The sequence below is a fragment of the Manihot esculenta genome, chromosome 1 (genome assembly GCF_001659605.2).
Source record: "Manihot esculenta cultivar AM560-2 chromosome 1, M.esculenta_v8, whole genome shotgun sequence".
Lineage (NCBI taxonomy): Eukaryota > Viridiplantae > Streptophyta > Magnoliopsida > Malpighiales > Euphorbiaceae > Manihot > Manihot esculenta.
Genome location: NC_035161.2, coordinates 41,636,828 through 41,655,681, shown reverse-complemented (window position 1 = coordinate 41,655,681; position 18,854 = coordinate 41,636,828). Strand labels below are relative to the sequence as shown.

Below are 18,854 nucleotides of genomic sequence, written 5' to 3'. Positions count from 1 at the left end.
TATATTTTTACTTAAATGGAACGGACTCGTGTAACGTGATAAAGGAGACGCCAAAAAGGAAAACAGGGGGCAACTACGTTGACTCCGTCAGCGGTCAAACTGGAAAAAACTATGACTATTATATTAGTTTTAACTTTGTCCTCGCTTTTGCCAGTTTCCATGTTTGCTGATTTCCTCGTCCTTGAACCTATTTTGCAGCAGAAACTTCTTATTCGGTTTCCCTCATCATTACCAAACTTCCAAAACCATACAACTTACTTCGATGTTTCATTGAAGAAGGGCAGACCCAAATCTGCAAGCATAAGGTTCAAGATACATAGTCTTAAGGGCCCAATAAAGATAAAAATTTTAAAAAGCCCAGAAACAAAAAACTCTAAAGACCCATAATAAAGAATAACTCGGATCCAACCCGAAAGCTTCACCCTTTCAGTCCAGCCACTCCTTTGACTAGAATCAGCCTCCTAAGCACTAACAACATCACCGGTGATGAACACATCTTCTGCCAAATGTAGCCGAAGGACCATAAACAGAAAGGAGCGGACAGCCAACAAAACTCAAGCTAACCATCATTGCCAAAGAAGGGTTCCGACATGCAACCAAGGATCGATGACAAGTCGCCGCCGCAAAGAAAAATAAGATTATAATAACCACAGCTATGAAGACATCCCTCGCTGGATCTGGAGAGCCAACCACTCAAGAAAGCATGAAGAGTGTGGTGAGGTGCGATCTTCAATGACTAAGCACTTTCAGAGCCAAGCTATACGAACCACCTGACGCTGGAAAAAAAAAAAAGGATTTTGACCCCAGAGCGAGTTGAAACTCCATTATCTCCCAAAAGCACAAAACAAAAAATCAAGTCCAAAGGGAAGTTAAAGCAAAAAAACCAAAAAATTGAAAGAAAAACAATCTCAACCCGGAGATGGGAAGAATAAAATCCACACACCGGGCTGAGGAAGGGGAGCTCTTCCTACTCGGAAGGGGCAGGGAGAGCCGACGAACATGGCAGAAACAGAGACCTAGCCTCAAAGAAGTAAAATACAAACAGAGAAAAGAGAGAATCCCTTTTTAAGAAGAAACTAGAAAGAGACTATACATTATTCATACAAACTATTTATTTGACATTACTATTGAAATTGATTTTTTTTCAAATATATTGGTCTGATGATATTAAAATATTATTTAAAATTAATTTTCATAAAAATATTAAAATAATAAAACAACCGTTTTACATTAATTTTTAACAATATTGGAATTTTGTTTTGCTATTTAAATAATAATGACAACCAGACCATCAATTTCTCTAAATTCCAAATACCCATTAGGATAGTTTATTTAGTATTTTTAAAAATTTTTAAAATATTAAAAATAAATAGAATGTTCAAGTTCCTCACTCATTTATTATGAGATGTTAAAAAAAAAAGCTACGTTCTATTGTGTAGCACATTAGTATGCATTGCCATAGTGCCTCCTTATATTTTTAATCAGAATTAAAAATTGTATAAAAATTTAATTGAAATAATTTTTTAAATAATTTTATTATTTGAAATCAAATATTTTATTTTTATTTAAAAAAATTAATTAAAAAAATTAAATTTTTATATAATTTTATAAAAAATATTTAAATTATTTTTTAAAAAATAAATTATACTAAACAAAGAAATAAGGAAATTATGAACACATTGCAAGAAATAGAAACACGGGCATGCCATTTAGTTGAAAGGAAACAGGGCCCAACCCGTTTGGAATAAAACGACGTCGGGGAAAGGCAATATATCCAGAATTGGAGCTCCAAGCCTCCAGGAGTAAGTATCGAGTATCGTCTGTGTGTTTTCACTTCTCGGAGCTGAGAAACGGGGATGGCTACTCCAGCTCATCTCTCACTCTTCTCCAAACCTGCACCTTCACACTACGTCCTTGCATTTCCAGGAACCGGGTCCATTTCACACAAAACTGCCCGGTTCAAATGCCTGGCCAGCCAGAGCGGATTCTTCACACGACTTGGTAGATTGATAAAAGAGAGGGCCAAGAGTGACGTCGAGAAAATCTTCTCGGGATTCTCCAAGACCAGAGACAACTTAGCCGTAATCGACGAACTTTTCCTTTACTGGAACCTCGCCGACAGAGACCGAGTCCTCGATGAACTCGAAGAGGTTTCACTTTATTCACTTTTACTTGCTGTGAATTCTAAATTATTTTCAGGAAAAGTTGAAATTATTATGTAAAATTGGGTCCTCTTTTTTTTTTTTTTTTTGTAATTGTAGGCTCTTTTAGTACCTGATTTTGGGCCAAGAATCACAATTAAGATTGTGGAGAGCTTGAGAGAGGATATACTAGCTGGGAAGCTCAAATCGGGCAGCGAAATAAAGGTAATCAGAACAATAATGCTTGAGGAGTACAGAGGAATTTAGCACTGAGAAAGTGATATTTTCCTCAATTAAGAGCTGCATATTTTTTAATAATTTGTCTTATGCGCTTGGATTGTACTTTTTGTAGGATGCTTTGAAAAGGAGTGTACTCGTATTGTTAACTAAGAAAGGGAGTAAGGCTGATCTTCAGCTTGGATTCAGGTTTGTCGGTTAAATTGCTCTTATTATATTATTAATCAAAGGTAGATTTTGATCTGTAGTTGGTAAATGGGTACATGTTATGCAGGAACCCGGCTGTGATTATGATAGTTGGCGTGAATGGAGGTGGGAAGACAACCTCTCTTGGTAAGTAAAGAGAGATTTAGGTTCCTTATTTCGATATTCAGAAAAAATTTTCAAAGATTATCGGCATAAAGGCATGCTACTTTTACATTCTTCTAAAAGTTGATGTTAACGGCGGTGATACATATTAATGTTGGAAAATGGAGGTCCTTAGCTTTTCAAATGTAAAGATGAGAAAGAAAAACGATGAGCTCTTATCTGTATTTGCCGGAAAACTGGCATATAGATTAAAGAATGAGGGGACAAAGGTGAATGTATTTCTTCTTTTCCTGGATTTGTCTGCAACAATATAAATGCCATGCAGAAAATTGCATAACAAAAGCTATAGTTTCATTTATGAATTTGATCACCATTCAATTAACCTACCTAATCCAAGAAAATCTATATATTTCATTATTTTGTAAACACTGAAGTTAATGTATCAAACGCAAATACATTATTACAATTGACTATCTATATAAATGCAAACTTAATTTATTTTACTAAGATCTTTTACCTATTGTGTTCTTGATTGTGGCCAAAATTGTATACCTTATTTGCAAGTAACCCATATTCATTTCCTTCTTGTTATAATACTTTCCAGATATTGATGGCAGCCGGTGATACATTTAGGGCAGCTGCCAGTGATCAGCTGAAGATATGGGCTGAAAGAACAGGATGTGAGATTGTTGTGGCTGAAGAGGACAAGGCCAAAGCATCATCAGGTAGATGGCTAAGATAGCTAGTGAAATGATTCTCTATTTTTTATCAATCTGTGATAGTTTAGCTATTTTTGTATAATACTAACATATAATGTTAAAGTGCTTTTTGGATAGTGCTTTCATGGGCTGTGGAAAAAGGGAAAGAGCAAGGCTTTGATGTTGTACTGTGTGATACATCAGGACGTACACATGTGAAGCTTTTATGACCAGCCATTGTTAGTTTTATGAGCTTTCTATTCTTTACTCCATGATCTTTTTTGTTTTAAATTTTGTCAGGTCTTCACACTAACTACAGCTTGATGGAAGAGTTGATAGCATGTAAGAAAGCTGTAGGCAAGGTTGTTCCTGGTACACCTAATGTAAGCTCAACTATTTGAAGCCTCCACATCTTTATGATTCTTGAAGCATTAAAACATCTATAGAATAGAATTCAATACGGTTGAGCAGATTGTAAAATGTTATATTTCAAGTTTTCTTCTGCTTCTGTATTGTTGGCTTCTATCTCCAATTCTATCTTTTGCAGGCACTGTGCAAGTTGCTAATATGATTAAATTTTAGGTGTATATATTCCTAGTGATCTTCTGACATCTAGCAATTCTTACACCATCTTGATTGTAGAGACAGGAAATATAGCTTTGATCTTTGATTAGGAGATGCATTTGAATAATTTGAATATGTGGTTCTCTATTTAGTTTCCTGAATATCTGATTTGGTTTGCAGGAGATCCTTCTAGTGCTAGATGGGAACACTGGTTTGAATATGCTTCCCCAAACGAGAGATTTTAACGAAGTAATATCTCTATCCCTTGTATATAATAGATGGTTTGCTATGCATTTTTTCTGAAGAACATTTTATTTTCCCAGTTATAAATATCTGTTGTATAAGCCAGTAAGACTTGTGAATGTATGCATAGCTGCTTAGCTTGGGTTTGATGCATTATTCTTTCCATAAGTGTAAAAAATCCTGCAGTCTTTTGACTTGAACCTTTCAGTGCAGGTGGTTGGAATAACTGGTTTGATTTTGACAAAACTTGACGGTTCTGCTAGACGTGGCTGTGTGGTATGCTCCAGTTTCAGTGATGTTTTCTTGTTTCATGATTTGTCAATTAGTGAGATTCTAATTTGCTCTTGCAAGTCAGCGTTGTAGATGAGCTTGGCATCCCAATAAAGTTTGTGGGTGTTGGAGAAGGTGTTGAAGAACTACAACCTTTTGATGCGGAGGCCTTTGTCAATGCTATATTTTCATGAGGTCTCAAATCTGGCAGTGTGCATGACGAAACTAGGTATGATCATATGGGCGCATGTTGTTTATTTGGTGCTGATCCTTTTGTTAAGAAGTAGCAGGGTTTGTTTGTATTGAAGTGCTTCTGTTCTTTTTCTCCTCTCTTTCCCCTCCCTGTTCTCAATCATTTCTAAAACAAAATTTCTTTTGCTTTCTGTTTTGCAGAGCAATTAGAGTCTTGCAATTTGCTGAAAGTTCTGGGCCTAACAACCAGACATGACAATGAGATGCGGAAGCTTAAGACTTTTCCATTAGGTTGGCAACTAGGGTTGCAGATCTTTCAGTTGCATGTTAGATGGTGTTTAGATCTCTACCTTTATTTGTTTATTTATGTATCTAAGTGCTTCCAATATATATAATACAAGGAATGTTAATTTATTTCATATTCATATTATTGTTACTTTTTTTTTGGGCCGAAATTGTTACCTTATTTAAATGCTTGTTAATTATTATAAACTTATATTAGATTTAAATTCTTTAATTAAAATGGCTTAATAATTATTATGGTATGGACTAGTATTTTAAGTTTTATCTGTAATTCTCCCTCACTAAATAATTCTCCCTTATTTGGTGAGGCGTTATATTTATAATTTATCATTAATACGGTGTACTAGGCTTAAAAAAATATTATTATTGATATAAGGATGAATGAACTATAATTACGCAATTACATTAAATATAAATTATGTGATATTTAATTAAATTATATATTTTAAACTGTATTATATTAATGAGTGAAATTTATCTTTAAATAAATTTATTTAATTTTATAGTTTTTTTGTCAATAATTTTATAATTGATTTGATGTAATTACGATATTAATATTTTTTTAAAATAAATTAAACCGTTATTTTTCTTTCTGAAAAATAAATTATATTAAACCATAATTAAGTATAAAGTAGAAAATTACGTTAGAATAAAGAAAAGTAAATTAAATACGCAAAAAATGGACGTGAAAGTGAAAGCTAGGGAAGGCGTAGGGCGGTAGGAGGGAATGGACCCTCCCTAATTTTGAACAAGGTGATGAAAAAAAAAAAAAAAAAACCATTAAACGGTGTCCCTCCCTTTCTTTTCCCAGCTGAGTGGCAATTATAAGTGGGCCCATCTATTGCGGGGAAATTAATCCAACGGCCTTGAGCATTAGATTGTATTAATCCGTAGCGTCTAAATGAGCGTATCTTAGAAGTTCTCTTCCTTGTTCGGTTTGGTTTTTCATGTATGGCTAGTTGCCACCGCGAACCTAGTAAAGATCATCAGTAGCATGGACTGGTAGTTTTGGCGATCAATTGAAACTGAACCCCCAAAATTTCACATCGAAACCCTAACATCAACGTCCATAATTTAATCTGAAGTTTTTTCCAATTAAGACATCGAAGATTTGAAAGGTAAGTAAACAACAAAATTCTATTTCATATTCTTTCCTCTGTTTCTTTTCTTTTCTTTTCTATTTTCACTGTTTGGTTCCCGAGAATATATTGCTGAGCTAATTGTTTAGAAATGAGATTCTTGAGTTTCCGTCCCTAGGATTCTTCGGGAACCAAAAGGCGAATAAAAAGCTGTGCTGATTATTTACTGAAAGATCAGTGTTTTTCTAGCAACGGGTAGAGCTTTCTCTTTTTAAAATGTTGTTTTGTTCTTTCTTTCTTTCTTTCCTTCTTGAGAGTGCGTCAAGAATCTTGTTTCATTGCCCGCATTTAATTTTGGTGTGCGGCCTAATCCATTTCAATGAGTAAGCAATACTAACTTGTTAAGATAATTTTTATTGCACGCTTGAATTTTGTACGTGAAGCAATTGATCTACAGATAAATAGTTATGTTGTGGTGTCAAAGAAAAAGAATTAATTGTGAAGCTAGCACATCTTTAAAATACAGATTCTATATTCACGTTTCACGCATTTTGTTTCAGTTCTAGACTTGCACAATGTTGTTGGGGCACGCAGAGGGTCTATCAGAGCCTGGATCATCAAAGGATTACCTACTTTGTGATCCTGAACCCGAGTTTGATGATGGTGATGATGGATTTATTTCTGAAGAGATATTATACACAGCTTCCTTCGACGAACTTGGTGACAATACTTTGAAGTATGACACTGTTATATGGGTTTCCATATCATTGTTGCTGGTTTTGGCTTGGGGGGTCGGTATCCTTATGTTGCTATATTTGCCCGTTAGACGCTATGTGCTTCAGAAGGAGATTTCTTCTCGCAAACTCCATGTTACACCCAATGAAATAGTTTACAAGGTACATACGTGTATGATAATTTGCCCCCCCCCCCCCCCCCCCCCAAAAAAAAAAAAAAAAAAACAAAAAAAGAAAAAAGGAAGAAAAAAAAAAGAGAAAAGAAAAACAAATGGGGTTGGCACATTGAAATCATATTCATTTTTCATAAGAAAGAAAAGCAATTCAGATAACTAACAATTTAGATACCATTTCCATTATTTTCCTTATGAAGGTTGCAAGGCCTTCATTCGTACCCTTTTGGGGAGTAACAGCAATTGAGAGGCGTGTTCCACTGTCCATGGTGATTGATATCATCATTGAACAAGGTACTGACTATTGAAGCAACTTGATTGTTTTATAATCAGTTTCCATTGGCTAAATTCATTTAACCCGTACATATTCTAGATTTAATGGGTTGGCGACTGGATGCATATCTTTCTTTCTGTTCCTTGTTGCCCAGGCGTATGTTCCAAAGTAGAAGACATTTCCCCCTCTATTTTTCTCTTTCATCCTACAGTATGTTATAGTGTTTAATTAGTAAACTAAACACTACAATTGAACCCCTTCACTGGAGATAAAATATATCAGTTGGTATGATTTTCTTCTAAAAATTTTTTTGGACAGTAATTGCTCCTTTTTTTTTGGGTCAAATATTTTGGACTATGTTAGCTTCTTAATTGGATAAACTAACATGAGGGGTTTATTTAATATTCTTTGAGTGCAAAGACTGTCCTGAATAATGCTATTTTACACTAGTAATATACTGATAAGTTGCTGATGCTTATAGGTTGCTTACAGTCAGTTTATGGGATTCATACATTTAGAGTTGAAAGTATAGCAAGTGGAAAAGCTGCACCAGTAGATGAACTACAAGTTCAAGGTGTTGTTAACCCTGCACTTCTAAGGAAGGTAGTGTGGAATTGATCCTTTGTTCAATTTATCTTCTTTTTCTTAATGTGATTATTATTGAAACAAGATGAGCAGCGGATACACCAAATAAGTTTTGGCATTTGTTGCAGGTCATAATAACCGAAGCTGCAAAGAATATGCAAGATGTTGGAAAAGGCTGCAAATCTGGTACTTATGCAGGGGAAGGGGAGAGTATGTCTAGAACAGTATCATCGAGTGAGGGACCAACTGCTTTTAAATCACCAACCAAAAGTTGGAAGGTAATTTTAAACATTTTCCTATTCTTTGGAAGTTACTCGTAAACCAGATAAAGAAATGGCAATGCTCCTTCACATTCAAATAGAGATTTCTAAATCTTTCTGAAACATTTTAAAAATATTCACGTTTTTGCCATAAGTTAGTGTTTTTATTTATTTGCTGATGTAATTGTGAATTTAGTTTTTCTACCTTGTTACATCTTTGACACTTTATCCCTAGTATTTATTGTAGGATATGATTGACTTCTATGTTTTCAATCAGTTTGGTCTGCTTTCTTATGCATCTCCGAGGGTGTGCCTTAAAATTGGTCCAGTATTCAAGTTCGTGCCTTGATGCTATCTTATGGAAAAGGGTTAACTCCATTTTAGAATAAGTAGTTAGGTAATGAAGTTGGTTGAGGAAACAGTCTAGTATGGTACTAGTTAGGATGAACCTGATATTGAGCAATATTCACAGAAGTTTGTTGAGGTAAGTAAAACATGCTGATGCTTGATCGCAAGAATTTTAGTGTAAGTTGCACTAATTGTCCATAAAAATAATGCAGTCTCATTTATCCAGGATCTAGTATCGTTTTATATTAAATATCAATGGTTGAGCGGGCAACTTAAAGCTTGAGAAAGAAAGTTTCCTGGAATGCAATTATTTAGTTCACAGAAACAGCTGCTTCTTTTCTATTTGTTAGTGTGTGCTCTTTCTAAGTAGATGGCCTGTTTTTTAGCCACTACTGTTATGATAAGTTTTGTTATGCAGATGACAGCTTCTCCACGCTATGCATTTATGGAGCCTAGGACTGCAGTACCTAGTGAAGTGGTGCTAAATAAGCTTGAAGAACTCAGTAAATCAGTAAAGGTGCGGAATTATAATGTTTTTTCATTGTGATGTGTGGCAGATACAAAGGAATAAGGGAGTTCAGAGCATATTTTTAAAAATGTTTTCATGTGGTCACTTCACAAAATAGTGGGAACCAGTCTTTTTAACATTCCTTTTGAATTTATTTTCTTGTTTTACTTGAATATAGTGGTGAACATTTCTTCACATTTATTTTCAGCTCTTTTCAATTTTAATCCAAATGCTTTCACAATACTGTGTTTAAGTGTACTAGTGTAGATATATTGGTTGAAAGTCGTGGATATATTTGATAAAATTAAAAGAATTGGCTAACTTTGAAAATTGACATAAAGGCTTCTATTACCAAACCACTGCAAGTCTATACCCAATTCAGTTATGGACCCAAGTCAAAGCAGCCACATATTGAGCCTCTAAATTAGTCAAATATTTCAGTTATTTTTTCAGTTATCTTTTAGTTAAATTGTTCCCTGTTTGTAGGAAGGTATTCCTCCACTTTCTATTTCATGTTGTTAGTTGAGGAGGGTGTTTCTCCATGTTGAAGTAGTGCTCCTTTAATATAGGAAGCACTTTCTATTTCATGTTGTTAGTTGAGGAGGGTGTTCCTCCATGTTGAAGTAGTGCTCCTTTCATGTAGGAAGCAGTTATACTTCCTTTCTGTATTTAAGCAATAACATTAATGAAGAGTACAAACTTCCAAAATCAATTAAGTCTTGAGCGCTTTAAGTCTCAGAGGTTCCAGGCTCCCTCGTTTAGAGCCTGAATTGTTAATGACCAGAAGTCGTAAAAAAACTCTTAACCCAAACACTCAAACTCCTGCCATACCCTTAACCCACCGACCCATAACTAGATCCACAACCCGGGACCATAACAGTTTGGTATCAGAGCCTGCAGTTATGGGGAACTCTGTTCAAGATCAACTCGCCAAGCTCTTTGAATTGTTGTTGGCCGAGCAGCAAGCAAACAAAGACCAAAATGAAAAAGTTGAGCAATTGCACGCCAAATTGGATGCAATGTCTAAAGAATTGGAATCGACTAAGAAAGGGTTGCAATCTAGCAGCACTGACAGTCAAGCAAAATCAAGGAGAGATAAGGGAATTTCGGGTGCTTCGGTTTTCGAAAGTTCGGTAGGAAGTTCGATAGTATCGAAATTCACAAAGCTTGATTTTCCTCGTTATGATGGGCTGGAAGACCCTTTGGGGTGGCTTGCCCGATGCCAACATTTTTTTAGGCACCAACAAACACCCGAAGAGGAGAAGGTGAGTTTAGCTTCATACCATTTGGAGGGGATTGCTCAGCTGTGGTATATGCAGCTGCTGGATGACATTCCATATCCCAATTGGGATGTGTTCACATATCAATGCAATCTTCGTTTTGGACCTCCAATCCGCAACAACAAATTAGGCGAATTGGCGAAGCTAAAGCAAACTGGTTCTGTTGCAGAATATCAAAACCGTTTCGAAGCCTTGGTGTCACGCACTGGCACCCTCACCCAGGATCAAAAGGTCCAGTTGTACCTCAGTGGATTGCAGGACTCCATTGCTGTTGAGGTCGAGCTACATCATCCAAAAGATTTGGTGAATGCAATGAGCATCTCCCGGCTGTATGAACGGAAACTTTTCCCAAGTTCTTCAGTTGCGAGAGACACTCTTCGCGCTGCCTTCACATCTGCGCCTCGTGCCAACCGATTGGTGAAGCGACTGAACCGTGAGGAGATGGAAGAAAGACGGAAAAAGGGACTATTTTTAAACTGTGATGAACAATTTGTTCGCGACCACCAATGTAAAAAGCTTTTCTGGATAGACTTGGTGGAGACCAAAGAAATAGAGGACACAAATTCTGATCCGGAGCTAGAACAACCGAAGATTTCATTTAATGCCATCACTGGAATTCGAAATCCTCAGTCCATGCGACTACAGGGATATTGGAAGGGGGGACAAGTCTTAATTCTAATTGATTCTGGCAACACTCACAGTTTTGTGTCTGCAACAAAAGTCGAGGAACTTGGTGCTGAAGTAAACGGGCAGGATGGCTTGAAAGTTAATGTAGCCAATGGTGAGCAGCTGGACAGCCCAGGTATATGCAAGGGAATCCCAATTCTATTGGATTCCCACTCTTTTTCCGTGGACTTATTTGTTCTGCCACTAACCGGTTTTGATGTGGTTTTGGGAGTTAACTGGCTTCGAACTTTGGGACCCATTCTGTGGGATTTTGCTGTCATGAGAATGTATTTCTTTCAACAGGGAACCTTGATCGAATTGCAGGGCATGACTTCAATTCCCTATACAAAGCAGTCTGATCTCTACAGTTTGCTGCTTTCCCCATATTCCGAAATTCAACTACATAAATTGTTGGCAGAATTTGCCTCTTTATTCAGTGCACCAACCGGATTACCTCCTAGCAGGGCCTGTGACCACCGTATTCCTTTGGAATCAGGAGCAAAACCGGTGGTTGTTCGACTATACCGCTATCCACATGGGCAGGAGGATGAAATTGAAAAGCAGTGTGCGGCCATGTTGCAACAAGGCATAATCCGCCCAAGCCGATCACCATTCTCTTCTCCGGTGATCCTAGTACCAAAGGTAGACGGTTCTTGGTGTTTATGTGTTGATTACAGAGAATTAAACGCCAAAACCATTAAAGACAAATTTCCAATTCCTGTGATAGATGAGTTATTAGAAGAACTAGGTGGTGCTAGATACTTCACAAAATTGAATTTGCATTCTGGTTATTTTCAAATGGGTATGCATCCTTTTGATGTTGAGAAAACAGCTTTTCGGGCGCATTACAGCCACTTTGAATTCCTGTCTTGGGCCATTCTAGACCACCGTATTAAAAGAGGAAGTCAGGAGGTTCTCATCCACTGGAGTCATTCTTCTCCTGCCGATGCTTCATGGGAGAAGGTGCAGGCATTCTCCGCCAAATATCCAGAGTTTCAGCTTGAGGACAAGCTTCCTTTGGGGGCGGGAAGTAATGTTACCAAACCACTGCAAGTCTATACCCAATTCAGTCATGGACCCAAGTCAAAGCAGCCACATATTGAGCCTCTAAATTAGTCAAATATTTCAATTATTTTTTCAGCTATCTTTTAGTTAAATTGTTCCCTGTTTGTAGAAAGGTATTCCTCCACTTTCTATTTCATGTTGTTAGTTGAGGAGGGTGTTTCTCCATGTTGAAGTAGTGCTCCTTTAATATAGAAAGCACTTTCTATTTCATGTTGTTAGTTGAGGAGGGTGTTCCTCCATGTTGAAGTAGTGCTCCTTTAATGTAGGAAGCAGTTATACTTCCTTTCTGTATTTAAGCAATAACATTAATGAAGAGTACAAACTTCCAAAATCAATTAAGTCTTGAGCGCTTTTAAGTCTCAGAGGTTCCAGGCTCCCTCGTTTAGAGCCTGAATTGTTAATGACCAGAAGTCGTAAAAAAACTCTTAACCCAAACACTCAAACTCCTGCCATATCCTTAACCCACCGACCCATAACTAGATCCACAACCCGGGACCATAACAGTTTCGTTTTGAAAAAATTCATTTGTAAGAAAGTAAATCAAATAAATTTTTATATAATCATGCATGATTTCTATTTGTTTAAAGCAGAATTTTTTTTTCCAAAATTGAAAATCATTAAATTCATTCCAAATATAAGAATTGACAAAAAGTAAGTCGATTGAATTAAACTTTTGCAGAAGTCCTGATTCCATAAAGCAGGAAAAGGTTGTCCTTTCTTTCTTTTCTGTCAGTTGTCCTTCAATATAAAAAAAAATCGTACTTATTTTCACATTAGTTTCTTGTTGACAGGAAAATGGTTGTGTGTTTTCATTTGCTTTTTAGTTATACTTGATGTGCATTTATGATTTTCATGAGCAGAAAATTGAGTCGCTCATTGAGAAGTCCCAGACTGCCCCAGAAAGCAGCCAGAATTAAGTCAATATGCAAGGTTTTTCCAGACTCCAATCGCCAAGGTAGAAGTCAGTCTCTCTGGGTACCGAAGTAGCCAGAGAAGAAGTTTTGTGGAACCCTGTGGGGAAAATTGCATGAGCCAGCTAGCAATTTGAAGGGCTGCTTCATGGGTTCTCGTATAGAATACAGCTCGGATTTTGGTTTCGTATAAAATTGGAACTTCCGGTGTTGATTGGCTTTTCATTGTTGGGACAGTTTCTCATATGTATTCTTCTTACAGGTTTGATATTGTAGAGACTTCCACCATATGGATTTCATACATTTGTTTGTATAAAGTTGAGTGCTCATTTTTTTGTTATTAGTGCCTTACATGCAACCTTCTTGTTGCGAACTCTATTTAATGTTCATCAACCTAGCACAAAACTTCAGTTTTGAGCTGGTTCAGCCCCGTTAGCATTCAGGGGATAAGCTCAAAGGGTGGCCAATTTTGTACGTTTAAGGTATTTCGATTCACAAGACTCGGTTCTTTTTTTACATGTTAAGCACAATAACAGAATAGTTGAAGGATAAATTTCTAGGAATCAAAAGTGATCCCCTCAAAATATCACCCGAAAGAAAATTATGGCAAGAACCATCATGCCTCCTTTTAGGTGTACATAGTTGCATTTCGGGAATTTATGAAAGCGACGAAGGTAACAAGAACGAATCTCTCTCTCATGGGTAGGGATAAAGACGATGATGATCCAATTATCTACAAAAGCACGTTAACCCCATCGAATCACGGTTGAGATCCACCACCATCAGCCCGAATAATTCCCATTTGGTGCTTAGCTGCCCTGTGATCTTCCAATAGGTCCTTGGTACCGTCACTGCTCAGTAGTTCCAGAAGATCTGGTTACTTCGGTACTGTTTCCTGAGATATAGTAAAACAAGTTCCCTGTAAGTCCAATTTCTGTACCTCTTGGACTCTAAAAATGCTTCTGCGCTTGAATGAAAATCCCCTTTACCCAAAACCTCGAACACAAATGGATCTGTTGATATTACCGGAGAACCCTCCAAATTCATTTTGTTGAGGGCAAAGTCCAAGTTTTTGCCTAGTCGTCTATCCAAGTAAGCATCTACCACACAACCACAAGTCACTAGATCAGGAGAAACCTTTTCCTGCTTCATGTGTTCAAGGCTAAGATGGAGATCCCACAACAAAGCCATTCTTGAAAATGCCAAAGCTCGAATGTTAAATGTAGTGACATCAGGTTTGAAACCAGCTTCCAACATTCTCAGAAATTCCCTCTGCAAACTTTTCATTTTGAAATTGGCTGCATAAGATAGCAGCAGCAAGTTCCATATAAGGTTTCCCACATCTTTCCTACCAAGACCAACATTTCTCAGGAACTCACCTAGCTTGTAAAATTTCTTTTCCTTTATATATTTAAATGACATTGCTCTTATTCCTTCTCTGTCTATGAGATGTCTAGAGCTCTTCAAGCGATTATAAGCAGCTTCCATCTCAGTCAAAGAACCATGGATACTTGAATATCTGATAAAGGCATTACCAGTGGCGAAGTCTACTGGGAAACCCCTTGAAACCATCTCCTTCAAAGTTTGCTCCATCAACTGCAGCTGTCCTCCTTTTCCAAAGCAAGATATAGCCAGTGAGTAAGCCTCATTTAACATGCTGAAATTACTGTAACTTAATTGGTCCAGAATTTTCATTACTTCATTAAAAAGTCCCCACTTCCCATAAGCGTCAATTATTTGAGAAACTAGTTGAATACTAGGCATAAAAGAAGAATTCAACAATTCCTCCCATATCACTTGAGCTTGAGGGAAAAGGCCATTATCGGCATAACAAAGCATCATAGCTGAAAGGGTAGAGTTGCTGGGTAGAAGATCTTGGGATTTCATCTCTAGCATAAGTTCATGAGCTAGATGAGGCAAACTTTTCCTATGTAAAGTTTGTATTAATGATGCACAATCTACAGAGATTTCCTTGCTGCAGACGCTTTGATCCTGCTTCCACTCCCATATTATCTGTACTGAGCATAAGCATGAAAATTTACTCACTCCACAAGCACAAAGTAATTACATCACATCCAGTAAGCATAATAAGAATATTTCAAGAAAGCGAGAAAGCCTGAAAATTCTAGAGCAAAAACAAAGAGGATATAAAATAACATCAAATAGACATTAAATCTAGGATGTTGAGAAAAGTAATACCTTGCGTGCTAAAGCTCGCTCTGTTGGGTCTCTTTGGCGAGAGAAAACAACGAAACCCACCCTTTTCCTTCTCAGTGACCCAACAAAACATAATAAAATTGTGCTTCTTGCTATGACTGATTGCGCCTCCATTTCTATCCTCTTCCTTATGTCATTTCTTAATTTTGGGATACATAAATTTACAAACTCATCTATAACAAGTGGAGAATGTCAGTTCTATGCAACTTCGAACAACAGTCCAAGTTGATTCGCAGTTACCCAAATTTATTCTCATCCACCCTGTTTAACACAGCATTTGAAGCTAAATTTCACATCAATAGGCAACTCCACCGAAGAAATCAAGATTATCAAAAGCTTTAAGAATCCTCGAGTACCAGCATAATTGAATTAAAGGATAGATAAATCATCGAGAACTAAAAACGCAAAAAGAAGATGCATAAATGATTACTCTTCTCCGACACTACGTAAACGTAATGTGAAAATCAGAAAGGATAAGCAGCATCTACCTCTAACTTATCCTGGAATGAAAGGACAGGGTAAACAGAGCTTCCATGGCCATGACTCGAGAAAGTGGATTGATATGGAGTAAAAGCGAGGGACTTTTTAGTAGCAGTAATTTATTAAAATAACCTATATAAAACTTAATTTCTATTTTCTAAAATTAAATAATTTAATCTATTATCTTTGAATAAAATATTAGTTACCATTAATTTATCGTTGATTCATATTGTAATTTAAACTGATACTTCTATAAAATAACCACTTAATTTTTAAAAATTAAATAAATTATTAGTTCAATTTCAAAATTAACTAATACATACTTAAATTTAAAATATAATATATATATTTGTAGTTTGGGCTTTGTAGTCTGTACATTGAGTCGCAAGAGTTGCCATGTTGATATTTATTCACTTGCACTCGCCCCTCGGCCGCTCCCAGGGCCGAGATTTTCTTACACAAATCTTGGAGTGCAATTCAGCGACATTTCCTTCTGGAGAGTCGAGAGGGATAGATGGAGAGGAAGAACAAAGTGCTGATAATAGGAGGAACTGGCTACTTGGGCCAACATCTATTGCAACGCCTTTCACAGATCAAAGACACCCCTTTTGATCTTGCCTTCACCCACTACTCTACTTCCACTCCTCCTCAGCCCTTGCTCGACGCCATCCCTCATTCCCTCGCTTTCCACGTCGATTTGCAATCTGGAGAAGGATTTCAAGCCATCTCACGTCAATTTGGCCAGGTCCGCATCCCTATTACGACAAAATTTCTTTACTTTTACTCATTTTTATACTAAAATCCATTGATTCTACTCATTCACTTACATGACATTTGTGGGTTTTCCGGAAATCCCATGAAAAATAGTTCTTTTCCCTGTTTTTTTTTTCTTTAGTATTCTACTTATTGTCTCCTTGTTTTTGAAATGGCAGCCTCATGTTGTTGTGAATTGTGCTGCAATCTCAGTACCTCGTGCGTGTGAAAAGGATCCTGCTACTGCTATGTCTATAAATGTACCTCGCTCCCTTATTAACTGGCTATCGAGCTTTCAAGAAAGATATACACTTCTTATCCATTTATCAACTGATCAAGGTCGGTGCTTAATCCTTTTCTTGTGCTAATCTTATAATATAATTCAAAGCTGCTATCTGCTAGAGGAAAAATTGCTGGGATCAGATTCTGAGATTGCCTGCTGGCATTAGATTAAGTCACAAGAATAAATTGATATAGAAGGGTTTAGGGTTAATTGTGGTGGGAATCTTCGTTGAATGGGACTGCATGTGCTTGAAATAGAAAGAAATATTTGCTCTAGATGATGGAGAATGGGTCATTTTATCTCTGAGACTCTTGGTGCATTTGTATTCTAGGATATAGGTTCCAGGATTGGCTAAATATAAATGATGAATCTACTAGCAAAATTTTATTTGAATAAGCTATTATGCTTGTAAAAGAGATACTATTGATTAATCACCTTGTTCTAGTTCTTCAGTCCATATGTAATACTAGCATTTTTGTTGCATATTAAATTATGTGTCTGAGCTTTGGTATTGTATATTGAATAGTGATAATCAATCTTTTTTTTCCAAATATTTGTGCTTATTGGCTCTTGTTCTTTTGTTATTACTTTTTCCCCATTAGTTTATGAAGGGGTGAAATCCTTCTACAAGGAAGAAGATGAAACTGTTCCTGTGAATGTATATGGAAAATCAAAAGTAGCAGCAGAGCAATTTATTTATAAGAAATGCTCAAACTTTGCAATTCTGAGAAGCAGTATCATCTTCGGGCCACAGACTATCTCACCTGTTCCAAAATCTCTTCCAATTCAGGTGTAAAGAAAGAATTTACTCTGATTTCCTACTTCTGACTGCTCTTTTTCCATTTCCTTGAAAAGGTCAAACTTAATAAATTCAACCCCTTATTACCTGATGTCTAACAAATAATGTCTAATGATGCAGTGGATTGATGCTGTCCTCTCCAAAGGAGAACAGGTAGAGTTTTTCCATGATGAGTTCCGATGCCCTGTGTATGTCAAGGATGTCGTTGCCATCATACTGTCTTTGACAAACATATGGATATCTGGTAATTACTGGTCTTTGAAAGAATAAATTATATATTATGGGTGAAAGGCCCTTGGAAACCCTTTACTTTTGTCATAAACACCATCTCTTTTGTCACTGTAATTCAAATTCAACATCCCTTATGGAAATTTAAGGTCGGTCATCCTTGCTAAACGAAAGTGTTAAATTATTGACCTCCATTTACTTGTTTTATTAATGATATATTGTAGTTATACATTCTGTGATTACAAGAAAAAAGTAATAATTCTTTCCATTTTGTAATGGTGATGTTGATTTGATGATGCTTGTCCTAGAGCACAAGCAAATGCAGCTGCTTCTAAATGTTGGTGGGCCAGACAGGGTGTCTCGTGTTCAAATGGCTGAGGCTGTGGCGGATATTAGAGGACACAACGCTGCGTTGATTAAGCCAGTATCTTCATCATCGGTAAGTAGACTGTTAGCTATTTCTGAGATGCCAATGTATAACCACCATCACGTCCTGGTGTTTAGGGTCATGCTTATATCATACTGTATTCCCTTTTTTCTATTTCTTTTTGTGAATTTGGATGAGTGAGAGCTAGATTAGGGAGAGTGAGATTTGGATCGATGATAGTACCCATCAATCATGTTAAGCGTAGAAGTTTATCTTACTTTAAGATTATATGGTTGGCCTTAGGGTTAAAGTCTCTTATTATATAGTTTCACCTCATCTTGCCTTCAATCTATTAGATGCTCCTCTTTCTGTTGTTCAGTCATATTATCTTCAGATGTTTATTGTGTTGGTTAAAGTCACTTATTTGAAATGTTTACAGATGTCCTATCCATGTTGATAATTTCTTCTATGAGCTTGGTCGTTATATGTGTTATGCTAATTTTCCAGGTCGATCGAGGCGTAATATCCCCAGCAGACATATCCATGGATATTTCAAAACTGGTTCAAACACTAAACATTGTGCCTACTTCATTCAAGGATGGTGTCAAATTGACACTTGAAAACGCTTGAATGCATGATGATGTCTGAATTGCATGCATTTCATTCTTGTGCAAGTGTTGTATTGCGAAGGTTATAACATTAATATTAATTTTCTTCATGGAGGAATAGAAGATTTGAGAATGAGAATAACTTTTGATACATATTCAAGTTGTATACTTCTTCTTCATTTATAGACCTGTGCAAATTCAAATTTTGGACACATATATTAGTGTAATCTGATTCTGAATTAAAAATTAGTTTTCTAAAGAAATTTTTAATTATTCACT

The 18,854-nt window shown here is 36.5% G+C and overlaps 4 protein-coding genes across 15 annotated transcripts; 3 read left to right on the top strand and 1 right to left on the bottom strand.

The window, feature by feature from the left end:
- The first annotated feature begins 1,768 nt into the window (after positions 1–1,768).
- LOC110618506 (cell division protein FtsY homolog, chloroplastic) lies at positions 1,769–5,079 on the top strand. Of its 7 annotated transcripts, XM_043949563.1 has the most exons (12): positions 1,770–2,150; positions 2,262–2,366; positions 2,494–2,567; positions 2,653–2,710; positions 2,918–2,956; positions 3,292–3,412; positions 3,524–3,600; positions 3,686–3,768; positions 4,130–4,198; positions 4,406–4,468; positions 4,548–4,691; positions 4,856–5,079. In XM_043949563.1, the coding sequence occupies exons 1-8, from the start codon at positions 1,857–1,859 to the stop codon at positions 3,707–3,709; spliced, it is 792 nt and encodes a 263-aa protein (XP_043805498.1). In that variant the 5' UTR covers positions 1,770–1,856; the 3' UTR covers positions 3,710–3,768; positions 4,130–4,198; positions 4,406–4,468; positions 4,548–4,691; positions 4,856–5,079. The 7 variants fall into 7 exon arrangements, with proteins under 7 accessions (XP_043805491.1, XP_043805494.1, XP_043805497.1 ...); XM_043949556.1 differs by lacking the exon at positions 3,524–3,600 and having other exon boundaries at positions 1,769–2,150; positions 4,401–4,468; XM_043949559.1 differs by lacking the exon at positions 3,524–3,600 and having other exon boundaries at positions 1,769–2,150; positions 4,401–4,468; positions 4,544–4,691; positions 4,856–4,869.
- A 754-nt stretch (positions 5,080–5,833) lies between these two features.
- On the top strand, positions 5,834–13,180 carry LOC110615740. Of its 4 annotated transcripts, none has more exons than XM_043949541.1 (8): positions 5,834–6,075; positions 6,215–6,291; positions 6,597–6,932; positions 7,144–7,237; positions 7,699–7,820; positions 7,931–8,080; positions 8,829–8,927; positions 12,790–13,180. In XM_043949541.1, exons 3-8 carry the CDS (start codon positions 6,612–6,614, stop codon positions 12,844–12,846), a joined length of 843 nt encoding a protein of 280 aa, XP_043805476.1. In that variant the 5' UTR covers positions 5,834–6,075; positions 6,215–6,291; positions 6,597–6,611; the 3' UTR covers positions 12,847–13,180. The 4 variants fall into 4 exon arrangements, with proteins under 4 accessions (XP_043805476.1, XP_043805480.1, XP_043805472.1 ...); XM_043949545.1 differs by having other exon boundaries at positions 6,186–6,291; XM_043949537.1 differs by lacking the exon at positions 6,215–6,291 and having other exon boundaries at positions 5,837–6,075.
- A 132-nt stretch (positions 13,181–13,312) lies between these two features.
- On the bottom strand, positions 13,313–15,640 carry LOC110615725 (pentatricopeptide repeat-containing protein At3g42630). 3 transcript variants are annotated; one of them, XM_021757784.2, is made up of 3 exons: positions 15,546–15,640; positions 15,040–15,318; positions 13,313–14,853 (listed from the first exon to the last, which is right to left on the bottom strand). In XM_021757784.2, the coding sequence occupies exons 2-3, from the start codon at positions 15,169–15,171 to the stop codon at positions 13,696–13,698; spliced, it is 1,290 nt and encodes a 429-aa protein (XP_021613476.1). In that variant the 5' UTR covers positions 15,172–15,318; positions 15,546–15,640; the 3' UTR covers positions 13,313–13,695. The 3 variants fall into 3 exon arrangements, with proteins under 3 accessions (XP_021613476.1, XP_021613485.1, XP_021613467.1); XM_021757793.2 differs by having other exon boundaries at positions 13,313–14,858; positions 15,040–15,632; XM_021757775.2 differs by having other exon boundaries at positions 15,040–15,631.
- Positions 15,641–15,916: 276 nt separating this feature from the next.
- LOC110615704 (methionine adenosyltransferase 2 subunit beta) lies at positions 15,917–18,728 on the top strand. Its single transcript, XM_021757742.2, has 6 exons — positions 15,917–16,282; positions 16,470–16,629; positions 17,176–17,363; positions 17,493–17,616; positions 17,909–18,039; positions 18,475–18,728. The coding sequence occupies exons 1-6, from the start codon at positions 16,052–16,054 to the stop codon at positions 18,595–18,597; spliced, it is 957 nt and encodes a 318-aa protein (XP_021613434.1). The 5' UTR covers positions 15,917–16,051; the 3' UTR covers positions 18,598–18,728.
- The last annotated feature ends 126 nt before the right edge of the window (positions 18,729–18,854 follow it).